Source organism: Euprymna scolopes, chromosome 19 (assembly GCF_053919585.1).
Source record: "Euprymna scolopes isolate OS-2025 chromosome 19, ASM5391958v1, whole genome shotgun sequence".
Classification (NCBI taxonomy): domain Eukaryota; kingdom Metazoa; phylum Mollusca; class Cephalopoda; order Sepiida; family Sepiolidae; genus Euprymna; species Euprymna scolopes.
The window spans coordinates 136,292-160,920 of record NC_136500.1 but is presented as its reverse complement, the minus strand read 5'-3'; the positions used below and the strand labels follow the sequence as shown (position 1 = coordinate 160,920).

The window sequence follows — 24,629 nt, the reverse complement described above, 5'->3', positions numbered from 1 at the left end:
CGGGTTAAGTAGAGAATCCAAACCAGTTACTGTGGTGGACATTGAAGTCACCAAATATATGTACTTATGCGCTAGTATCGAGGGAGATTTCTATATCTATGCTGTCAGAGACTTTCTTTGTTTATTAAGGTACAGTCCTGGGTTGAGGGTGAGCGTATAGTCCAGAAAAAGTATTAAATTTCATAAAATTTTGCTTACTCGGAGTCTAAGACATATGGGTTAGATTTTAAACATATCGGACATTTTATTGCTTTTTTTAACTAAAAAATTTGAAGAGCTGCGAAGAGGGAGCTGTAACATTAAAATGAGCAGCTTTTTATACTCCACAATTTATTTTCCACATAATCAACGCCATTTTCAATGCACTTTCGTTAGGAAGTCAATGACATATCTCTGCTTCTGACACTCATTCGTGACAGAATTTGCGTTCTTATGGTCTCACACCGTCAATATCTACCACAGAAAAATTAAACTTTCCGACCATAAATGGATAAGTTCAGTTATTATAACAATGTAATTTCCAATCCCACTCTGTTCCGTTCGGGCGAAATAAAAATAGGAAGCTTAGATTGTTACATCATGCTACACGTAAAACATGGCAAAATATTTCCTCCTCTAAAATTAAGAAAAAACGTTTTTACATATTTTGAATATTCAAATTTTGTTTGCCTGATGAGATCAATAATCGAAAGGATCTGCACATCGTAGCAAGATATGACTATATTTACATTAACAAAATAAAAATTAAAAAATTTCTCTCTTTCATTGAGCACTATCGACGACCCTTGCTGGAATTCAATAATTCTAATCTTTTGAATATTTTCAACGTGGAATATATATATATATATATATATATATATATATATATATATATATATATATATATATATATATATATATATAAAGACGCTTGTTCTTTTTTAAAATCATTTTCAGTTGGACTGTATTCTCGTCGGTTCGTACGTTGATTTATTTGGAAAATTATGTGTGAGTTTGTCAACATTATTGTCATGTGCTGCAGAAGTGTGAGTCTGGAACAAACATTTTATTTAAAAAAAAAAAAAAAAAAAAATCGAAGCAGGAAAGAAAAGGGACAAAAACGGTCCAGTCGCTGATCACTTACTATTTATGACTTTTGGAATGTTTATCCATGTGTATTTTGCATGTATACGTGTGTGTACGTATGTATATGCATATGTGTGTATATGCGTATATGTGTGCTTCTACGTGATTATGATTGTGTGTGTGCACATGCATACGTATGTTGGCGTACATCTGTATGTACGCATGTGTTTATTTATTTATTTATTTATTTTTTATTACATTTTCACCCCAAACAAGGCACATTGCCACTTTGGTGTAGGGGGCTACTATCAGGGGAAACAACTACTGGGGTACTATGTAGGGATTTGGGCAGCAAGATGTTGGTTCACGTTGCACTTGAACTTCTGCATGTCAGTACAGTTGGGGAAGCAGTGACCTGGAATGGAATTCCAAAGTCTAGCGGTTCTGGGGAAGAAACAACCGGAGTAGAAAGATCTTTTACATCTAGGGATCTCTACAGTGTGGGGGTGGGATTTTGCAGCTTGTCGGGTCTGTCGAGGGTGTTCACGTCGTGGGGCACAAGTGCTTGCAGTTCATCAGAGCATTCACCATTAAAATACTTGTAGAACAGGCAGAGGGATGCAACGTTTCGTCGATGGGACAGACGCTGAAGCTTAGATGCCAGTTTAGGGCCTATCAGATTTGCGACTCTCTTTTGAACCGTGTCAAGGAGCGAGAGACTAGTAGCCGATGCACCAGCCCAAATATGACAGCAATACTCCATACATGGGCGAATGATTGCCTTATAGAGGTACAGGATACTTTCGGGTGTTAGTAGTTTTCTAGCACGGTAGAGAGAGAGCTCACCTTCCTTGCAGCGGCCCTGGCAATGCCCTCGATGTAATTGTTCCAACTCATGTTTCCTGTGAACGTTAGGCCAAGGAGCTTGAAAGACGTACTCTCAGATAAAGAGTCGTTGGCCATTGCTCTAGGTGGTAGAGAAGGTTTCTTGTAATTATTGAATGAAACCAGTTTAGTCTTGGCGGCATTGAATGTGACCATCCATTTTTGTCCCCATTCCACTACTGATTGGAGGTCATCCTCTAGTGTTTCTGCCATTACTTTAGATATATGTTCATTTGTTTTCCTGTCGTGCCTGCTATAGAGTGTGGTGTCATCACCATATATACCCATCTCAGAGGCAATTTTGTCGGGGAGGTCATTTATGAATATCAGGAACAGTAGAGGTCCAAGGATAGATCCCTGGGGCACTCCCGCATTTATATCATATTGTTTGGATGTACGACCGTCGAGGACAATCTGGATTTTTCTCTTATCTAAGAAGGATTTAATTATGTTAAGTATTCTACCAGTGATACCGTATGATCTAATCTTCCTGAGGAGACCCTCATGCCATACCCTGTCAAAAGCCTTAGATATATCTAGAGCTACCGCTCTGCTCTCTCCCGCTTTGTCCAGTGAATGGTATATGCGTTCAGAGATTACAGTGAGGATGTCTGCTGTGAAACGGCCTTGTTCTTAATCCATATTGTTGGTCGGTCAGAAGTTTAGCATCTGTAAGGTGCTGGACTAGAGCATGGTTAATTATGGTCTCAAATATTTTGGCAAAAAGTGGGAGGAGGCTAATAGGGCGATAATTTAATGGGTCAGTTCTTTCGCCAGAATTCTTGAATACTGGTACCACAGAAGCAGTTTTCCAACAGCCCGGAAAGCAAGATTCATTAAGGCATTTGTTGTAGAGTTTGGAGAGAATTGAAGCTATTTCGGCTGAGCACTTTTTTAATAGCACAGCTGGGATGAGATCGGGTCCACATGCTTTTGAAGTGTCAAGGTTTTTTATGATAGCATGCACCTTAGCAGGGGTGATTTTCAGATCGTCCAGCGTGGCGTCTGTCCGCATAGGAAATTGAAGTAGGAGTGGTTGGAAGGGTCCAGTGTGGAGTTTGAGGCAAACCGACTGGCAAGCATGTTAGCCTTTTCGGTTACTGAGCAAACAACCTCGTGATATTTGGTTAGTGGGGGAATTGTTGATTGCCCATTATTTACTACACTGTTGTAGATTTTCCAGAAGTCACGAGTTCCTAGTTTTTGTGCTTCGATGCATTTTTTAGTTGTTTCCGTAAATTCCCTCTTAGCTGTCGCTATTTCTTTCTTAACGTTACTTCTAGCTTTTATGTAGTTCTGTCTGTTTGAACTGGACTTATGTCGGTTAAACCTGCGGAATGCATGCTGCCTTTGAGCAATGGCAGTTGCGCAAGTCGAAGTAAACCATTGAGGAGAGTGGGGCTTGATATAGAATTTCCGCATGGGAACATGCGCTTCGATTGCAGTTTTGAACCATTCAGTGGTCTCGTTTGCACACTGTTCTGCAGGAAGAGAAAAAATATTTCCCCATGGGGCGTCTCTGATAAGATCTCTGATGGCTTCCCAGTCAGCCTTTTTATAATATCTCGTTGTTTTGAGCACTGGCTCTTCAGTTTTGGGTCTAGAGTTTAGGGCGATTTCAACCATTATCACTGCATGATCAGCGTTCCCAAGTGGGCTCTCGGCTTTCGTTATACAATCATCAGGAACTGTGGTCAAAAACAGATCTAAAAGTGATGCGTGTTGTTCTTCCTGATCAGGGAAACGGGTTAGAAAAGTGACAATTTGTGATAGGGAGTGAGATATAGAGAAGCTATGAGTTGCGCTGCCCGCTGCATCTGTGTAAGTAGAGAATCCAAGCCAATTTTTGTGATGGACATTAAAGTCACCAAATACATGTACTTGGGCGCTAGTGTCGAAGGAGAGTGCTGTGTCTATGCTGTCAGATACTTTGTTTATTATGGTGCAGTCTTGGGTCGAGGGAGAGCGGTAGAGAAAGTAAAAGTAGCTAATGTTGTGTTGCATAATTAGTCTAAAGCACATAAAGGCTTGATCATCCGTTTCTAGGTTTGTTTCTCTAGTCAAGGGAAGGGTATTACGAATGTAAACTCCAAGTCCGTGCATATGTCTGTCAGAGTCCTTACGGCAGAGTGGGAGATATCCAGGCATGTTAAAGTAGTTAGAGGGGATGGAGGAGTGTAGGTTAGTCTCACTTAGTGCTAAGATATCCGGGGTATTTGTTAGGAGAAATGCTTCAACATCAGCTAAATTAGTTCTAAGCCCACGGATATTTGTGAATGTGTATGTGGGGTGGAGAGGGCTCCCGTAAGCCGTGGTGAAGGCAACCACTCTAGGAGAAGCAAATCTCTGAGTTAAAAAACATAAAGCGGGAGACCAGTACCCGCATTGAGCTGGTCTGCAGTTTGACTTGTTGCTGGCTATCTTGCTCTTGCTTGTTGCTGGATGTCAACATTTTGAACCGAGAGAGAGAGATTTAGCTGTCGTACAAAGCTAAAATTCTGTAACACCATCAGGTATAGATACTCCCTCAGGCATTTGTCTATAAAAAAATGGTCCTATTGCGATGGAAAAGTTGTGACGTGTGCAGGTCTGAAATTCTGGAAGCATGTAATAATTGATCTGCCATCATTATATGTATCTATGTATATATTTATGTATAGGTGTATGTATGTTTATGTACATGTGTATGTATATGTGTGTATATCTATCTGTATATGTATGTATATATGTATGTGTATATATGTTTGTGTGTGTATGTATGTGTATATATGCATGTGTGTGCACGTGTATATATGCGTGTGTATGTGTATTTATGCATGTATGTATGTAGATGTAGGCATGTGTATGTGTATGTATTCATATATGTGTGTATGTAGGTATGTGCATGTATGTATATGTGTATGAGTGCATATTTATATACGTGTATGTATATGTAGGTAAGTGTATGTATATATATGCATATGTGTACGTATGTGTATATGTATGTATTTGTATAGGTGTGTGTATGTAAGTATTCTGTATGTATGCATGTGTGTCTGTATACGTATGTATATGTATTATTCATTGTGTATGTATATATGTATATTTGTCTATGTTTATAAATATGTATGTGTGTATGTGTATGTATGTATATTTGCGTTTATATATATATATATATGTATGAATGTATGCCAATGATCGTCTTGTGTATGTTTATGTATGTATAAGTATGTGTATATATGCGTATATGTAATGTGTATGTATGTATGCATATATGTGGGTTATATGTGTGCATTAACTCTATGTTTATGTATGTATAACTATGTGTATATATGCGTATATGTAATGTGTATGTATGTATGCATATATGTGGGTTATATGCGTGCATTAATCTATAATAATACATATGAAATCTGCAAGAATTAAAATATCATATTTAAGCGTACTTTACGACCGGGCTTTGCCAGGCGTTCGTGCTAGCTTAGATAAATACTTTTGCAGTTTTAACAAAAAAGCTACAATAATATCGAAGCGTCTCCATTTACACTGACAGTCTGCAGAATGCCAACATCAATATATTGCATATAAATGAGTCCCATGTGGAATTTCCACAGGTCTTTCCAATTTTATAATAATTTACTTAATATATACACCATAATATAGACACCTCCCAGGATAAAGACACTATGACTGCAATTATCCAGGGTGACCCAAAAGAAACGGGCCCCGTGTACACTTTATGTGATATCTCCATTATTTATTCACCGATTACCCTTATTTTACAGGACATGGCAGAATCAACGACGGTGAGTACACCAAGACCCCAGTGGGAGCTGGGACAAAGAATACACTGTGTTAAATTTTACTACAAGACAGGCTCGTTTAAGAAAACCCGGGACACTTTCATGCGTCAGTTCGAATGTGAAAAGGCTCCATCCAAAAGCAGAATTCAGAACTGGGTGGATCACTTCGAGAAGTATAGAACCGTGGAAAACCTCAACACTGCCAGAGAGAATCGTCCAATCCACTCGGGACGAACAGCAGAGTCCGAAACGCTTTGTGCGTAAGCGAAGTCAGTCCCTCGGTATGTCCCGTGAGGCTTCCAGGAGAGTGCTCGTGAACGATATCAAGGCTTACCCATACAGAATACAGACGCTGCAGACCCTTACATCCTCAGACAAGAAGCAGAAGAGGGCTATGGCATTCAAGATGATCGAGAAGATCGAGGAGACACCAAGTTTCCTTAGCCTCCTTTGGACCTCAGATGACTTCTACTTCCATCTAGATGGAACGGCGAACTCCAGGACAAATGTCTTCTGGGGGTCCTTAAGACCCAATGAAGTAGCCACCAATCCCCTGCACTCTCCTAAGACCACGGTGTGGGCTGCGATCTCGGCCAGAGGCATAATCGGACCAATCTTCATCGAAGAATCTGGCGCATCAGTGACAGTCACCAAGGAGCGATATGTGGAAGTCCTCAAAACCTTCAAAAGTTAGCTTCAGACCATCTACCCGTCGCTCATGAGCAAATTCTGGTCCCAGCAGGACGGAGAAAGTTCTCATACCTACAACCTGTCCAGAGATTGTCAAAAAGAGAACTTCGAAGGCCGAGTGATCAGTCTCAAGACTGATTTTTAGTGGGCACTCCATAGCCCGGACCTAAGCCCCCTAGATTTTTTTCTTTGGAGCTATCTTAAGGACAGAGTCAACGTAGGGAAACCCAGAACCATCAGGGAACTCAAGGAAGCCATCAGGGAGATGAGAGCAATTACCAATTCGGTCTGTAAAACGTCATTGACAACTTCGTGCTGCGCCTCATAAAATGTACGGTGCTAAATTGAGGCCATCTAGAAGATATGCTGTAGAACGGAGAAAAAAAGGCCAAATACCCTAGTGTTTTGATGTGATGTTTTGAATATAATAAACTAGTTATGACCAAAGTTTCATTTCATTCGGACAAAACACTAAGAAACGGGGGCTAATTAGAGTTGGTGCCCGTTTTTTTTGGGTCACCATGTATAATCATTTTATCTTTGAAATTCCGCCTGTCATGGTTTTAATATGATTTCACATTGCAGATTCAACGTCTCTGTCAACATCAAACCACATTACCTTAGAAATAATTTATCATTTTAATAGAAATAAAACATGCTTATCTAACTAAAAAAACAATAACATTGATATTTTACAATAATGCATACACCACTTAAATAATCTAGTCGCATGTGTGATTCTGCTTTTATCCTTAAATTCAATGAAGACAGAAAACTTATTGTGCGTATTAAACATAGTTTAAACAAGAATAATTCTAATGTATTTATACGATTTAATTTTATACTTAACACGTTTGATCGCTTTGATGATGATGATATTGATGACGACGACGATGATTATGATGATGATAAGGACGACAACGATATATATCTATAGTCAAACCTTTAATAATTAAGCTCAATAGATATTAAGTCATAATTACAGAGCGATAATAAATAGATAATAGAAAAACATTCAAATGACTGTACATTTATTTTTCAATAGATTTGTTTTATGGCCGTTTCTTCATTTATCCAAAACATCAAGCTTTTCATGCGTGTCTTGAATCTTCGAAGACAATGATTCGCAAAAAGCCCCAAAAGCCTAAAAACAAAATAATGTTTTTCCTCTCTGAGCAATAGAAAATCACTCAGATTACCATGGAAAGTGGAACCTCGAGATTTGTGAGAATAAGTTTTATTGGGTTTGTAAGGTAGATTTGTAATGATGGTTGTAACTGGTTAGAAATTATTTAAGAGGGTGTGTTTACATTGGACTAAAAACAGCAATGTTGTAGTCAGTCGGGATTCAGTCCCTTGGTATTGTGGTCCATAGACGGGAAGTTTTAAGAAATAAACTTTGTTTATAGAAAATCCGTTTATTTCTAGGTACATAAAGAGTGAAAAGAAAATATTGCCATTGGTTATAATTAAACGAGTTTTTGCTGTGAAAGTTTCATAGGGACGAATTATAGATTGAAGTTCAGTCGAACATTAAGATATTGATAGAATAGAGAAAGATTAGCAATGTCTCTTAGATTAGAAAGAGATTATTGGAGAAGAGAAGCGTACGTCGCCCAATTGAAATTAAAATTTGATTTTAATTGTGATTCCATTGTAGTGCACAGTAACACTGAAATGTTTTTTTTTCGCTCATGGGTCATCACTTATCAATGTCAAAATGCCATTCGAAGATAAGAGTTAATAATTTTGTCTAGTAGACGATGAGACAACATTGTGATGATTGGTACGATAGTTGAAATTTGACTATTTAAGAAGACGTATAAAAAAGAATTTGTTTGCATTGAACTTGAAAACGGCGATTGTAGTGGGAAACAACACCAATAGACAGGCTTTCTTCACCTTAAACTTCACCTGCTCCGTAGCGGTTGTCGTTGGGGCGCTATAGATGACCTCTTTTTTTCACAAACACGCGCATATATATATATATATATATATATATATATATATATATATATATATATATATGTGTGTGTGTGTGTGTGTGTGTGTGTGTGTGTGTGTGTGTGTGTGTGTGTTTAAGTATTAAAGTTAAATTCTGTAGATTAAAATATACATAAAATATATTCAGGTTAAGAATTATTCTTTAATATAAGGAATATACGAAAAAAAATTATATTTATTTCTTTAATCCATGGATTTTCGATAAGTGCTTATACCATCAGAGGATATGAAATGCAATTAGCAAAATTGTCAGCTATGAATAAACATATATTTTGCTCATCAGCACACATATTGAAAAAGTTATTTAAAGAAAGTTTAAAAGTTATTTAAAAGTTGAAAGTTATTTTAAGGAAAGTCATAGACAAAGGATATCATACATCTTAGGCAATAATTATTTTCCATATATTTCTTGTTTTAAAGTACATTCTTAACTTTAATATATATTTATGTATATTTTAATCTAAAGAATTTTACTTTAAGCCTTAAACTTATAGTTTGCTATATTTTTATATATTGAGCTTTACCTTTTTGGCTAGGAGTGTCTTGAAAATATCATCTCACTATTTTAATAAGTGATTTAACTCATTTACACACGCACACACACACACACACACACACACACACACACACACACACACATATATATATATATAATGCGTTGGAAAAATATAAACAAAAGCAATTTTATATAGAAAACTGGAACTTCACTGCCTTCTATATTAGAACACCCAGAGGGACGCATTAATATATATATGTTTATTTCCCCCCCTTTTCACCTTTCAAACGACCTTTCTTCTTTCGCCAGTCAGTTGTGAAAAGCAAAAACTCTTAAGACTTCAACCGTTAATTTCAAGCATATGTATATTTAAAAAACTGGAGGGCATTTGTTAAAAAAAACTATGCAATTTGGTAGTGGATTTGTCCGTATATGATTCAACATACATTGTAGAATAAAGTATCCACGTATGATTCGTGTATTTAACAAATATATGTGATATCGGCTTTTAAACTTTAACTTGACAGACTACAACCGTACGATTTTTACTCGTATTTTTAAACGTATTATTATGACCTGCTTCCAGTTGAACAGAAAGGATACTTGAAGGAGACAATTATACTGGTATACTTCACCTAATTTTGAAGGAGTTAAAAAATCGAAAAATTGATTACAAGAAAGTTTACGAAACAATCCTTAAGTCATGGATAATTGAATCTACAAAATATCTGAAAAATAGTTGACATATCAACTTTATGGAGAACACAATGGGAACGTAGAGACTGAAACAGACAGATAGAAGACAGCTGGAAGACAGCACCTTGCAGAGATGAGAATACATATGTATTTTCTAGGGAAGCTCCGATACTTTTTTTTCATAGAGATGGTGCAACTCAACAATATAATCAGGTGGAGAAATTCCAGGTAGAAATTCATATACATTTAAGACAAAATAAACCAACTCATGTATAAGAATGATTTCAACTATTTACAAACTAAATGAGCTATAAATCTAATAAATACACTCAGAATGAATGAAAAAGAGTACGTTACTTGGATGAAAAATGGAAAACTTGAAAAAAAAGAAGACAGAAATTTTCAAGCGATCAATAAGGAAGATGCCTGACAATCATGTCATATAGGGAATTCTGAAAATGGACACCGTCAAGTCAACAGGAATAAAAGCAAACATTGGAAGAAAATACATGAGAAAAACAAGAATAGATTGGGGAAAAAGAAAAACTAAGGCACCTGGACCAAACACTAAAAACTAAGGACAATGCACAATACACTACATCCGAAGGAGCCACTGAGCAAAGTTATGTAAAAGAGGAAGAAAGGGCAAGGAGACTGGTTAATAATGTAATAAAAGAAATAGAAAAATTTGCATAATCGAAAGTACAAAAAAAGCTGATTACAGCCACACTGGCAAAATTAAAACCACACGTGGAGCAGTAAAGCTGAAAAAAAAAACAATAAAAGAAACATAGAAAGAGAAATAGTTACATAGACGATTTGTAAGATTAACCAAAAAGGAGTTCCACGAAAATACCCGAATATAACCATGAAAAGGACACTTCAGCAGAGAAACAGAATGGCTACTGACAGACGCACACAATAACGCAACAGAACGTACAGAATAAAATCGAAAATAGATAAAACCTGATAAAAGATAAATATATGCGATTAGAGATATAAGACATGCACGACTGCGTAGAGGCGACAGTTAAATATAATTTATGCACTTTGAAGATGCTGACAAATGATGTAGACACAAAATAGAGCTAGTAGCAAAAAAATGTAAAGAACAGGATCATCTAAAATCGGGATATAAACGGACAAACAAACTCAAGCAAGAATACCAGACATGATACTAATCAATAGAATGGAAAAAATGACATTTGTAGATTTTGCCATCGCAGTAATTCATATAATGAAAATCAAGAAGGTAGGAAATCTATGCAAATTTGCCGAAAGGACGAAGGAAATATGGAAAACGAAGAAAATTTCTCTAATTCTAGCAATTGAAGAAACGCTAAGGACATTTCTGAAAAATATTGAAAAACGATTTGCATAAGTGGAAATCATTGGAAAGATTGGTTTTATAAAACGGTGGTAGCAGTGAAGAGTAATTGATCAACGATGGGCCAAACATCCAGTTAACCTCGACCCTCGTTAACAAGAAAATGGTGTTAGGGAGACGAGCGATAAATGCGAAAATTAAACTTGAAGAAAAAAAGAAGATCGTGTGTAAAAGAAACTAAAAAACGTTTATTTGTTTCAAAGAAAAACTATACGACCGCGAGGAAAAAAAGATCATGGTTTAGTAGGTTGACACACTAGTGAGATATTCATATATATATATATATATATATATATATATATATATATATATATATATATATATTTGTAGTCATCGACATACAGTCCTGTTTCGTTGTATCACAACTCATCAGTGCCGCTAGACTAGCATCTCTCCCAAACCAAGGATTGAACCTAGAACCGTCGTATTGACAGTCGGCAGTTCTCCCACTCGACCATGGAATCGATGCCCGTAAATAACTCGTCAGAATGTCTATTTAAATAGACACCCGCCACCACTTTTATAGTGCTCAAATCGCCTGTGCGTAAACAAACAAACAACGAGCTTCGCATTTTCAGCAAATTAAGTAGCGGGTGAGATTATTTACGGCAGTGCTCTACCCAAAGAGGGGGGGGGGCTTAAAATATATTTATAGTCATCGACATACAGTCCTTTTTCGTTGTATCAGTGCCGCTAGACCAGCATGTCTCCCAAGCCAAGGACTGAACCTAGAACCGTCGTGTTGACAGTCGGCAGTTCTCTCACTCGACTATGGAATTGACGCCCGTAAATAACTCGTCGGAATGTCTATTTAAATAGACACACGCCACCACTTTTATAGTGCTCAAATCGCCTGTTCGTAAACAAACAAACAACGAGCTTCACATTTTCAGCCAATTAAGTAGCGGGTGAGATTATTTACGACAGTACTCTACCCAAAGTGGGGGGCTTAATATATATATATATATATATATATATATATATATATATATATATATATATATATGAAGTTTATGTAAAATATATTTTTACAATATATGTCTTTCATATTTTGAGGGTACATTATTATTTGATTATCATCTTTAAATTTTTTAACACATCGTTATTCTCATTTTTCTTGTTCACCTGCTTTTTGTTCTGCTTTTGAATAGTGTGCTTTTTGGTCTTCTTTTGAATAGTGTGCGTGTTTTGATTAATCAAAAATCATCTCTGAAGGGCAGCCTATGTAACTAAAGAATATTTTCGTTACGAGTTGCGAAATGTGCATAAATCAAAATATAAAAAATAAATTGACAAAAGTAAATAATAAATTATTATTGTCAACTGATTTATTCCCTTCAGTATTGGGACGCATTTAACTAGTATATATATATATATATATACATACATATATATATATATGTATGTGTGTGTTTATATATAATTTATATATCTATATATACTATGTTTATTATATATATATATTTTTATACATGTATTATGTTTATTTATAAAAACATTATTGGCTACATATTTACAAACATATTTCTGCAGTGCCTATTTTCAGAGACACCGCATTTTCAGGTCACATCACAAGAACAAATTCAAGAAGATGATCCTGTGCTTTACATATTCCACTATTATAATCACGCTCTGTTTGCTCATCGAACACTTTTTTTTATAAACACAAGATTTTCAGTAGACTTACTAAAACTTTATAGTTATTATATTTACATCCAATCTATTAGCTCGACGCTTAAGCAGAGATACAGAAACAACTGGAAACTGGAATAGGGCCGACCACTTCCCTTGATGAGTTCATAATTAACGGAAACTCAAATTTAACAGCTAAATCTGACCCTCAAGATCGCCATGGGCATGGAATATGTGCCTACATTAAGGATGGCTTCCCGTGTGGCAGGGATATCTCTAGAGTAGATCCTAATTTATCCTATATGTGCTTCAGGGTTGTACTTGCTAACACCACTACATTTATATTTGCCCTCTATAGGCCCCACAACAGCGGAGTTACTATCTTTAAGAGCATATCTGAGAAAATAGACCACATACTGACTTCACATCCCTCGGCTAACATCCACATATGTGGTGACTTCAACGTCCATAACGTGGAATGGCTGACCCATTCAAATAAGAGAGATGATGAGGGGAGGTTTTGTCATAATTTCGCCATTGTTTATGACCTCACTCAGATTGTTCGCGAACCCACCCGTGTGCCCGATACACCCGGTCAATATGCAAGCCTCTTAGACCTTTTTCTCTCAACTTCCCCTGAGCTATGTTCATGTTCCGTTCATTCTCCTCTAGGATCCTCCGACCACTCCGTCGTATCAGTTAAGATAAAAACGAAATGTAGGAAGTCCCCAGACATACCCCTCCACCGTACTGTATACCGATACACTATGGCTGACTGGGATTGCTTCCGTACATTCATATCTGATTTACCTCTGCACTCCATGTTTAAAAAAAAAGTGTCCTCTATAGTAACAGATCTGAGCGAATGGTTAATTGTAGGCATAGACCAATTCATACCATCTAAAAAATTCCAACAAAAACCTAACAGCCAGCCATGGTTCTCCCCAGAATGTGCTGCTGCTATCGCGCACAGAAATCACTTTTTCCATAGCTACCAACGTAATAGATGCACTGAGACTAAAGCTGCTTTCAGGTCTGCCAGCAACCACTGTAAAAGAGTAATACAAAAATGCAAGAGAGCTATATGCCCAGTCTGTTAAATCCAAGGTAGCTGATCAGCGGCTTGGATCCCACCAGTTTTGGCAAATAACAAATAGGATCCTGAACAGAAGTGTGCGTTCTATCCCAACTATTATCAATGGACCAGAGGTCATCTCGTCAGCGTCAGACAAGGCCAAACTATTTGCCAAGAACTTTGCAGCTAATTCTCCCTATGCGACGAAAGCCATCAACTCCCCATATTTCCTCCTATAACACAGAACAAGCTAGGTAACATACAAATATCCGTGCATGAGGTCGCCAAGCTAATAAAGAACCTAGATTCCAGTAAAGCAACTGGCCCTGACGGCATCCCAATTATAGTGTTAAAAAAGCTTCAACCAGAACTTGCTCCCATACTTACGAAACTATTTAAGCGCTGCCTTAAGGAGAAGTGCTTTCCGACTCCCTGGAAAACCTCATCAGTTTGCCCTGTATTTAAGAATTCAGGTGATAAGTCATCTCCCTCTCAGTACAGACCTATAAGTCTCCTGTGTGTTATGAGTAAGTTGCTGGAATCCATATTAAATAGAGAAATAGTCAACCACCTCAGCAGGAATAACCTTCTTAGTGACACACAATATGGTTTCCGCTCTGCAAGATCTACCGCAGATGTGCTGACGGTTATATCCCACAGGATTAGTGAATCTCTTGACAAAGGCTTCTTTTCTAGGGCAATTGCTCTTGACATATCAAAGGCCTTTGACAAGGTATGGCATAAGGGTCTACTTCACAAGATTTCTAGCTACGGTATAACTGGAAATGTTTTCTCAATCATTAAATCATTTCTCTCCGATAGGCTCATAAGATTAGTGGTAGATGGACAAAAATTGGATGCCTGCAATATAAATGCTGGAGTCCCTCAGGGGTCAATCTACATCAATGACCTCCCTAAACACATACTTAAATCTTTCGTTGACATCTATGCTGATGACACGACCATCTACGGCAACACATCAAAGGCTGTAAATGACAAAGTTCTCTCTGATTCTCTCTCCTCTGATCTCGAGCGCGTGGTTAAGTGGGGGAAGATGTGGCTGGTTACCTTCAATGCATCCAAAACCAAACTCCTATCCTTACATCATCAACGCTCTGATCTCCAGCTGGCATCAATTGTGATGGATGGCTCTCGTCTGGGTGAGGCCCCGTGTTTTGACAAGCTTCTGGGTTTGACCTTTACTCCTGATCTGAAATGGAACACGTACATCAAATCTGTTTCCAAGGTCGCTGGAAAGATGGTGGGATCCTTCTACCGCTCCAGAAGATATCTCACTAGTGATACAATTCTCTATCTATATAAAAGCCAAGTACGTCCAAGGATGGAATACTGTTGCCATATCTGGGCAGGATCTGCTAAAAACAGCCTATCCTGCCTTGACAGAGTACAAAATAGACTTCGTGGCTTAGTGGGGGATGCCCTTTTCTCTACCCTGCAGCCTCTCTCCCACAGAAGAGACGTTGCGAGCCTGTCCTTGTTTTATCGTTATTTCCATGGCAGATGCTCGTCTGCGCTCCAATCCCTGGTTCCCCCTCGCCAATCTTTCACGAAAAACACCCGTCTAGCTGAATCCGCTGTGAAAAATTTCCCCCACTCTATATCTGTGCCTAAATCAAAACGCGGATTCCATGAACAAAGCTTCTTTCTTAGAACTGCACGCCTGTGGAACTCTGTTCCGTCTGCCTGTTTCCCACCGGACTACAACTTGGATGTCTTCAAGTACAATGTTAACAAATTCCTAATGAACCTCCCCCTTAAGTAAACACTTCATCAAATCTCCACACTAACGTAATGCACTTGCAATAACCCTTATCCCTGAGTGGCTTCCGGGCCTTGATAAATGGTGATCACTGTGTAAAAAAAAATAAATAAAAATAAAAATAAAGATACTAATAATGAACATGATAAATGCAACTGCAGAACCCGCACATTTTACCCACTTCAAAATAAATGTCCAACCAAAAGCATAGTTTACCAGGCCACAATATTTGCGAAAGAAAACCCGAATTACAAGAAATATTACGTATGTATGACATCCTTAAATTTCAAAACGCGATATTATGACCACAAACGTACATCAAAAAATAAAAAATATCATCGAATGAAAACAACTCTAGCAAACAAATACTGGGAACTCAAAGAAAGCGGACATTCGCCGGTAGTCAAATGGAAAATAGTAAGACAAGCAAATACATGTAGATACCTAGATGGTCCATGTAGATTATGCCTTCATAAAAAATTTGCTATCTATACTTTAAAGAACCCCAACATCTATTAAACTGTAGGAGAGAAATAGCGAACAACTGTGTTCACAGGATAAACTTTACTTTAGGATAGCGATACAAAATAATTTTAAAACTAACAATAACAATAGAAAATAAACAAATAAAATACACACACTTATACATAAATTATGATATATATATATGTGTGTGTGTGTGAGTGTGTGTATGTGTGTGCGTGCATATATACATATAAATATATAAACTGACATAAAAACACATTTAACCTAGGTTTAAAATAGATGAGAGCACTAGATATCTACGCTCCCCAACAAAACAGCACACACAAAGGAACGGGTTAACTAGAGGTCAACCGGGCCTTTGTCCTCTAAGTGCCTGCTCATTGGCTGATTAGGAAGGGTGCTATTGAAACTAGAAAGCTGATTGGCTAACTAAAAACTCAATAGAACGTGCGTATATAAAAACACGAGACAACCACAAAATCCTCGCATAAACCTGATGAATCCTAGCATGGATGAAACGCGGAATATTCTGTTTAGCTTAATCGCCATATATATTTTAGAACTTACTATTATATATATATATATATATATATATATATATATATATATATATATATATATATATATATATATATAAGAGCAAATAGTTAATAAAATATGTTTAAGAAACACTTTGAAAAAGAGTTAAAAACATATTTAATCTGAAAAGGAAACACTTAATTATATATATATATATATATATATATATATATATATATACATATATATGTGTGTGTGTACTTATCTCTATATATATAGATGAATAGATAGATAAATCAAATAAATAAATAAAGATAAGTTAACAAATAATAAATAATAATTAATAATAAACCTAGATAATAATAGACACAGCAATTGTAAACATATACAATGTTTTCGCGATGAGACGGGATAAGGATAATGAAATTTTACGCAGTAATGTTACCTTTTTTTTGATTTCGAATGTGAATTATTTTTCCCGTTGAACTATTAATGTAATTTTATATTTAATTGGAGAGTTTGAGTAATAGAACATGTAAAATAATTCAAATTTTTGAAGCGGTTAGGTATATATCTTATATAATTGTTAAGAAATAGAATTTTAAGTGTAATAAGGGTGAGAACTCTAGGAAAAAGAATTTATCCAACTTGTTTTGTTTAATAGGATTAATTAATTTACTGCAAGTAAATCAGGAATATTAATTAATAATGCTTTTGCTTGGTGTTAAGTAATGAAATAATAAATATTTTAATAAGCTTAGGAGGAAAAAAATTAAAGGACTACGTAAATTTAATGCAAACGTTTATTTACGAGAGAAAAGATGTACATTGTTGATAGTTGGTAATTTAAGTTTCGTAAATTATGTTAAAATCTTTTGGTGGACTAATGAATCTGATTAAATTTAAAGTGTTTTATTATTAATATTCTGCGAATAGCACCTCTTAGTGCGTGTGAATGACTTCTTGCTTTTAATTTGAACTTAAATACGAAACTTTAGAAACATAGCTGAATCTGAAAAATCAAATACGATGCCACATAATAATGTCTCCTCGCGGGGTTTGAATTTAATTGTGTTTCTTTTCGGAAGGGTGCATATAAATATAATAAGTAAAACTTTTTTATTGGTATGATTTTGCAAACTTCAACAAGTCTCTATATCCTTTTATCAATATTTTCTTCGCTATATCAATTTTATCTCAAGCAAAATATAGTTTTTGAATTGTTTGCGATGAGGCTTCATAACTTGTGGATTCATTCTTTTTTAGGGCTGTTATCCTCATCTTCATAGTTGTTGTTTCACCATGTTTCTGCCAACGCATTCACTGGCCTTCTTCAGATGATTAAATGCACAAATTATGAGGTCTCATCTAAAAGGTTTTAAAAAAATACCGTTCGGTTCGGACCCGACAATGGAAGATCAGATCAGAACACAAAATTGGATTTATAAGATCATAAAATCCATCCTTGATCGCTCTTCGGAGCTCGTGGCGCAATGGATAGGGGCTTTGAGTCTCTACGGTTCCAGATGAGCATTGTTTGAAGTTAGACTTTATTGACTTCGAAACAGCTTGTCCAATTTTGGAAATGTACTTTATATTTGTTTGAGAGTATTCTTAGAGACGTTTTGTATCGGAATGTCTCCAAATGGTATCGAAAATCGATAATGGAAAATATCCGATTAAATTAGGAACAATTTAATTTTGACAAAAGTTTACACCCTTATAGAGTCTAACATCACAAGTGAATGTGATAAGTTTTATCAGCGCACAAGCAGAAGGGCCCTGTGTATAAAATCAGCAGTAAGGTTTTTTTTATAAGTCAGGGTTGAGTTCGATATGAATGTTTCTACTTAAAATGAAATTGAACCATGATACTTGACTTTTGCATTTTAAACATTAATTCAAGCGATTATAAAAATTTATAAAATCAACAGTAGTATTTCTCTACAGTACAACCTAGACTATAATGTTCTTAGACTAAATCACTGCAAGGAGGAACGAGAAGCTTCATTCAGGCGCAAAACAGAGGATACCCGACTAGAGTAGCCAATTATTTGATTTGGTTGAAAAAGGGCAGTTTCACTGATTTCGATTGCAATAAAAGTATTGAAAATATGGAACATTCGTGGATCCTCATGTAATCCCAGGCGATGTCGAATCTTCCTGCAAGTATATATATATATATATATATATATATATATATATATATACAGGGTGTCCGTAAAGTTACTATACAGTCTTATTGTTTTATTGTATTATATTTGTATTAATAGTTAATATTGCTCGTGACTTGTGCACCAAAATTTGTCAGAGTGTGGTGTCACGTTGTCGAGAATGTATTGGAGCTGAAGGACTCCAATTTGAATATTTGCCATAGAAATTGTTTGCCTTGATTGTTACAGTCTTTTCGGATGTAACATGTGTATTTTTTGAAATTTTTATAAGCATAAAGGTGTTATTTCTTTTTATTTCTTTTGTTACAAATAAATATTTTAATACAATATCTTACTATACTGTTAATATATTACAGGGTGTCAGTATAGTAACTTGTAAGACTGTATAGTAACTTTACGGACACTCTGTATATATATATATATATATGTATATATATATATATGGCAAGTATATATATATGGCAAGTATATATATATATATAAATATATATATATGGCAAGAATATATATATATATATATATATATATATATATGGCAAGTATATATGCTAGTATATATATATATATATATATATATATATATATATGGCAAGTATATATGCTAGTATATATATATATATATATATATATGGCAAGTATATATGCTAGTATATACATAAATATATATATATATATATATATATATATATATATATATATATATATATATATATATACTAGCATTTCAGCCCGGCGTTGCCCGGGTGTTTGGATGTGCATGTTGAGCAAAAAAAGAAAAAAGTGGTAGTAGGAAGGCAGGCTCGAACCCGTACCGCAAAGTAGGAAAAGAACGGGGTAAAACCTAACGTTTATGCTGTTACGACCACCGCCAAACCGGAAGCGACATTTTAAAAAATTAAGGCTTGACAATCTAAATGAGAGGATAACTTTCAAAAATATCGGCGAAAAAAGTGACCCCCACCCATGTAGAAAGGTGCCTAGTTGAAGGGGAAGATATTAAATGTTTTTAGCCAATTTTTCGATATTTGTCGTATGAAAGGTCGAACTTTAAAACGATACTGATCTTGGTAAATTCCGTCGCATCTATTGAAAGTGTAAGGCAGAAACACAAACAGACATACATACATTTATATATTGGTAACTAAAAATTTTCGACGCAAACTGATGAAAAAGATTGCCTTATCTCTGAATACCCTTTATGTAAAATTTCAAATATTTAGACCAGAAATTGCTGAGTAATTTGGAAGCGACCGCAGAGGTCAATTTTTTAAAAAACTTTGACCCCTATTATGACCCCTTAAAATTTATTGTTTTGGGCGCAAATCAAGTTATTAAGTTAGATCCATGTCCAAGGAACCTATATCTAAAATTTCAAGTGCGTAGACCAAAATTTGTCGGAGGAGTTTGGTAGAGTTCTCAAAGGTCAGATCGTTGAACTAAATCGCCAAATTTCTGGCAAAAAAGCGATCATATCGATTTTCCCAAATATCAGTACCCTGTATATCAAATTTCGAGTCTTTAGACTGAAAATTGACAGAGTTATTGCGAAGGGAAATGTACACAGACACACACACAGACACACATATATATATATATATATATATATATATATATATATATATATATATATATATATATATGAGAAACTTACAGAAACTTAAGAGGAATTTTTAACAGAATAGCAAATAAAAAAATTAGCTAGTCAATCAATTAATTCAAAATAAAAAAAAGTTTTTGTTTATACTCTCATGAAAAGATTATGGTCTAGGCTCGACTTTCGTGAGCGAAACTCGAGTCGGGGAATTTCAGTCTGCAGCTTTCATAATTTGTGTGAACTGCAGCCTTGTCTAATTGTTGAAATAATTATATATATATATATATATATATATATAATGTGTGTATATATCCATGTTTATATAAATATATGCATTACATGTGCATAGATACACATGTATATATTCATCAAAACATGCAGACACGCACATCTATACATATATATATATATATATATATATATAAAATGTATATGTGCATTTATTTGTATGTATAGATGTGCGTGTCTGCATGTTTTGATGAATATATACATGTGTATCTATGCACATGTAATGCATATATTTATATAAACATGGATATATACACACATTATATATATATATATATATATATATATATATATATATATATAATTATTTCAACAATTAGACAAGGCTGCAGTTCACACAAATTATGAAAGCTGCAGACTGAAATTCCCCGACTCGAGTTTCGCTCACGAAAGTCGAGCCTAGACCATAATCTTTTCATGAGAGTATAAACAAAAACTTTTTTTTATTTTGAATTAATTGATTGACTAGCTAATTTTTTTATTTGCTATTCTGTTAAAAATTCCTCTTAAGTTTCTGTAAGTTTCTCATATATATATATATATATATATATATATATATATATATATATATATATATATATATATATATATATATATATATATATTATGTATTTCCAAATTTATGCTAACCAGTTACGCATTAGTTTTTTTAATAATGTTTATTTTCCTGGTGAACAGAGCATATCTCCGATGGATCAATGAATATTATAATTTTTCCAATTTTATTTTCATTATTTACCTTTTTCAATATATATTGTGTTTGCTAACATCTTAGAGAGTTGTTCCAATCTCATTAAGTTTACCCACACTGATTAGTTGTAAGATGATGAAATAAGCTCGTGGACAACACACACACACACACACACACACACACACACACACACACACACACACACACACACTTTATTGATGTGGGAAAGTTTATATATATATATATATATATATATATATATATATATATATATATTATTATATTATTGTTCCATGTATACACCTAATATTATAAGGTGATAAAATATATTGTGTATAGGTTGTCAGTATCTACTTCTATATTGCTCAATACATTAATGGAACTAGATAGTAGTTAATGAAAATATATTTATGGCAATTAAGCTACACACAGGCATCTGCGTTTTATTACTGTAGCGAATTGTTAGACTTATGGTGGATCCTCGAATACGCGCTTTCTATTAAAGTGTTCTCCGTTTTTATTAACCGGAATTAAAACGAATGGGGTGGAGGTAATGTTTTCAGTCTGTGTCACCAAGTGTCTATATATATATATATATATATATATATATATATATATATATATATATATATATATATATATATACACGCGCGTATGTGTACAGTTGAGTTCTTGTTAAGAATGTGACGTACGCGATGGTGTACTTGAACAGTAAACTGATAAATACACCAACAAAATAAAATATTTGAATATTGTAACTTACCTTTTTCCACCGGTATATTTTTTATCCTGCGGTAAAAATGACATAATAGAATAATATAAATTCTTCTGTGTCCCTGCCTTACGAGTTCATGAATGAACGAAAGCAAAAACAACAATTTTTTTTACTACAGTTTATGTCGTTTAAAATAGTCCTACGTCTTTGTTGTTTTTGTAGTTTTGTTTTTTGAAAGTGCTCGTGGATTTTTTTTTTTTTTTTTGTTATTACTGGAATTTTAGTCTGTTATTGATATATAATTGCATTCCGTTATTATTGTCGTTTTTATTGTGAGTGGGTTATATCCTCAAGATCCATCATTGTGTAGAGATATGATACATTTGGGGGTTTGTGTTCAGGGCGCGTACGTATGTGTTGTACGCTTGTTCTCACCAACAATAGAAATTATTTTCTTTAGCTTTTGCAAGTTTTTTGCACTGATTTAATAAATAATTCCACTTATATTCATAATAAATACCTATATGCATATGCATTTATATACATATTTACATACATATATATATTTATATTTATATGCACGCAAGTATGAGAGTTGTTTTTAATTATAGTATTCGCAATGTCAGTGCGTGCGTGTAAAAATCTAAGAGTTTTGACAACGCAAGACAAATTGTAGTAAATAGTAGTAGTGGAAGTAGTGGTGGTAATGGTAGGAGTAGTAATAGTAAGTAAATGAAATAAAAGGTAGTGCCTTTCTCTTCTCCTTCTCCGTGTTCATCATTTTTTCTCCTTCTTTTTCGACATTCTTTCTTTCTATTTTTAATCCCGGAACTTTGAAATAATGAATATTGAACACATACAAATAAAAAGGAAGTGTTTATTAATTATAGCAATATATATATATATATATATATATATATATATATATATATATATATATATATATATATATATATATATACTGTTATAATTGATAAACAGTTTCTTTTTATTTGTATGTGTGGTTGTTCAATGTTCATTATATATATACATATATATATATATGTATGCATGTATGTATGTATATAAGCTATACAATATGATCGCATATATGCATATATGACATATGTCATAATTATATTTTGATATGCTTCCCTCAAGCTGATGAGACAGCAATTAAAAAATGTAAAGGAACAACTGTTTAAATAATCTCTAAAAATCGTAGTGTAGTACCGATGAGCCAGAAGAAAATCTGGGTGTCATTTTTTAAAGCAATTATTCTTAGTGTACATTGTACAGTATTAGACTCCTCCCCTTTTTTAAATGATAGATAACAGTATATGTACAAAATATACCTAGGAAAATTGAACGCACGCGTACTGACTTGAGTTATTTGGGGTTCAATGGTACTGTCACAAAACTATATTGTATAAACACGTGAAGTGTGCGCGCGAATGTGTTTATGTGTATGTGTGTGTGCGTGTGAGAACGAGTGTGTGAGAACGGGGGAATGAATTTTGTCTGGCTGTAAAGAAAGTGTGGTGTCTGTGAGAGACAGCGTGTATGTAAATGTGTGTGTGTGTGTGTGTGTGTGTGTGTGCTTAAAGTGTGTATGAAGTGCATGTATAAGAGTGTTGTACTTTTAAAATCTTTATGTTGATAAGTTTGTTAATAATATTCTTGTCATCTCTCTCTATCTTTCCTCTATCTCTCTATCTCTTTCCCCTCTACTCACTTCTTCCTTTTTCTACCTCACAAAGAAACAGATGTATCTCCTTTCGGTTGAATGTAAAAATCCCGGCGTAGGGTTAAAATCCGAGCCTTCTAAAGTCTTAACGTCTATTTATCACATACGACACTACAATGCGTTCTTTAATAAGACAGATACGCATGCAAAAAATAAATTACTGGTTTATTTTGGTTTAAGGGAGCACAGCTGACTTTGTTTATATTATCTTAGAGAAAAATGAGGCTCGACACTATTTAATGCAACTTATTATTTCATATATTTATAAATTCTTTTGATAGTAAACTTTACATTTTTAATACCATCATTACGCACATTAAAAAACAACAAAAAACATTAAATATAATTTTTTTAATGCAATAATAGGTTGTATGAAATACCACCGAGCGATAGTTTTTAGAATTACCCTGAAGTTAACATAAGATAAAAAAAGGAAATGACGCATTCACTCAATAGGATCAATAACCGTATGTATAATGGTTATGTCGGGGACACATACTAATACCCGTACTTCCTAACCTGGCCTTTTGACTAGGGTTAAGGTACAGTAACCGTTCTGATGCTGCCCTTCATCTTTTCTGTTATCGGTAGGTAAAGAATGTCTTCTAGACTGAAGCTTCTATTTTTAGGGAGCTGGATTTTACCCATATAAAAAACGACCTTGTATCTAACTCTGCCCCTATGGGAGGCAAGCAGATTCTGTATATGAACAAACTCACAACATTTAATCGTCTTTTCTTGGATTCTCTGGGATGTAATCTCTTTCTATCACATCAAGTTTTAACCCTGATCTCATACTTGAATACAAACTTTGATCATGATAAGAAAAAAACAACAATCTCGTCGAGCGCATCATCAACACTACGAACCCACGACATTTCACTCATACTTAAAGGTACTCATAGGAGAAGTACGTCAAGTCGGTAAAGGATAAGACAAATGAC

The 24,629-nt window shown here is 34.7% G+C and overlaps 1 protein-coding gene across 2 annotated transcripts in view; it reads right to left on the bottom strand.

The window, feature by feature from the left end:
• LOC145303397 (proline-rich protein 5-like) overlaps nt 1-22,191 on the bottom strand; it is a 493,349-nt gene extending 471,158 nt beyond the window's left edge. For both annotated transcript variants that reach the window (XM_080144706.1, XM_080144707.1), the window contains exon 1: nt 22,008-22,191. In XM_080144706.1, coding sequence (XP_080000832.1) covers nt 22,008-22,051 — 44 coding nt within the window. In that variant the 5' untranslated portion in view covers nt 22,052-22,191. The remainder of the gene's footprint in view (nt 1-22,007) is intronic.
• Nucleotides 22,192-24,629: the final 2,438 nt, after the last annotated feature.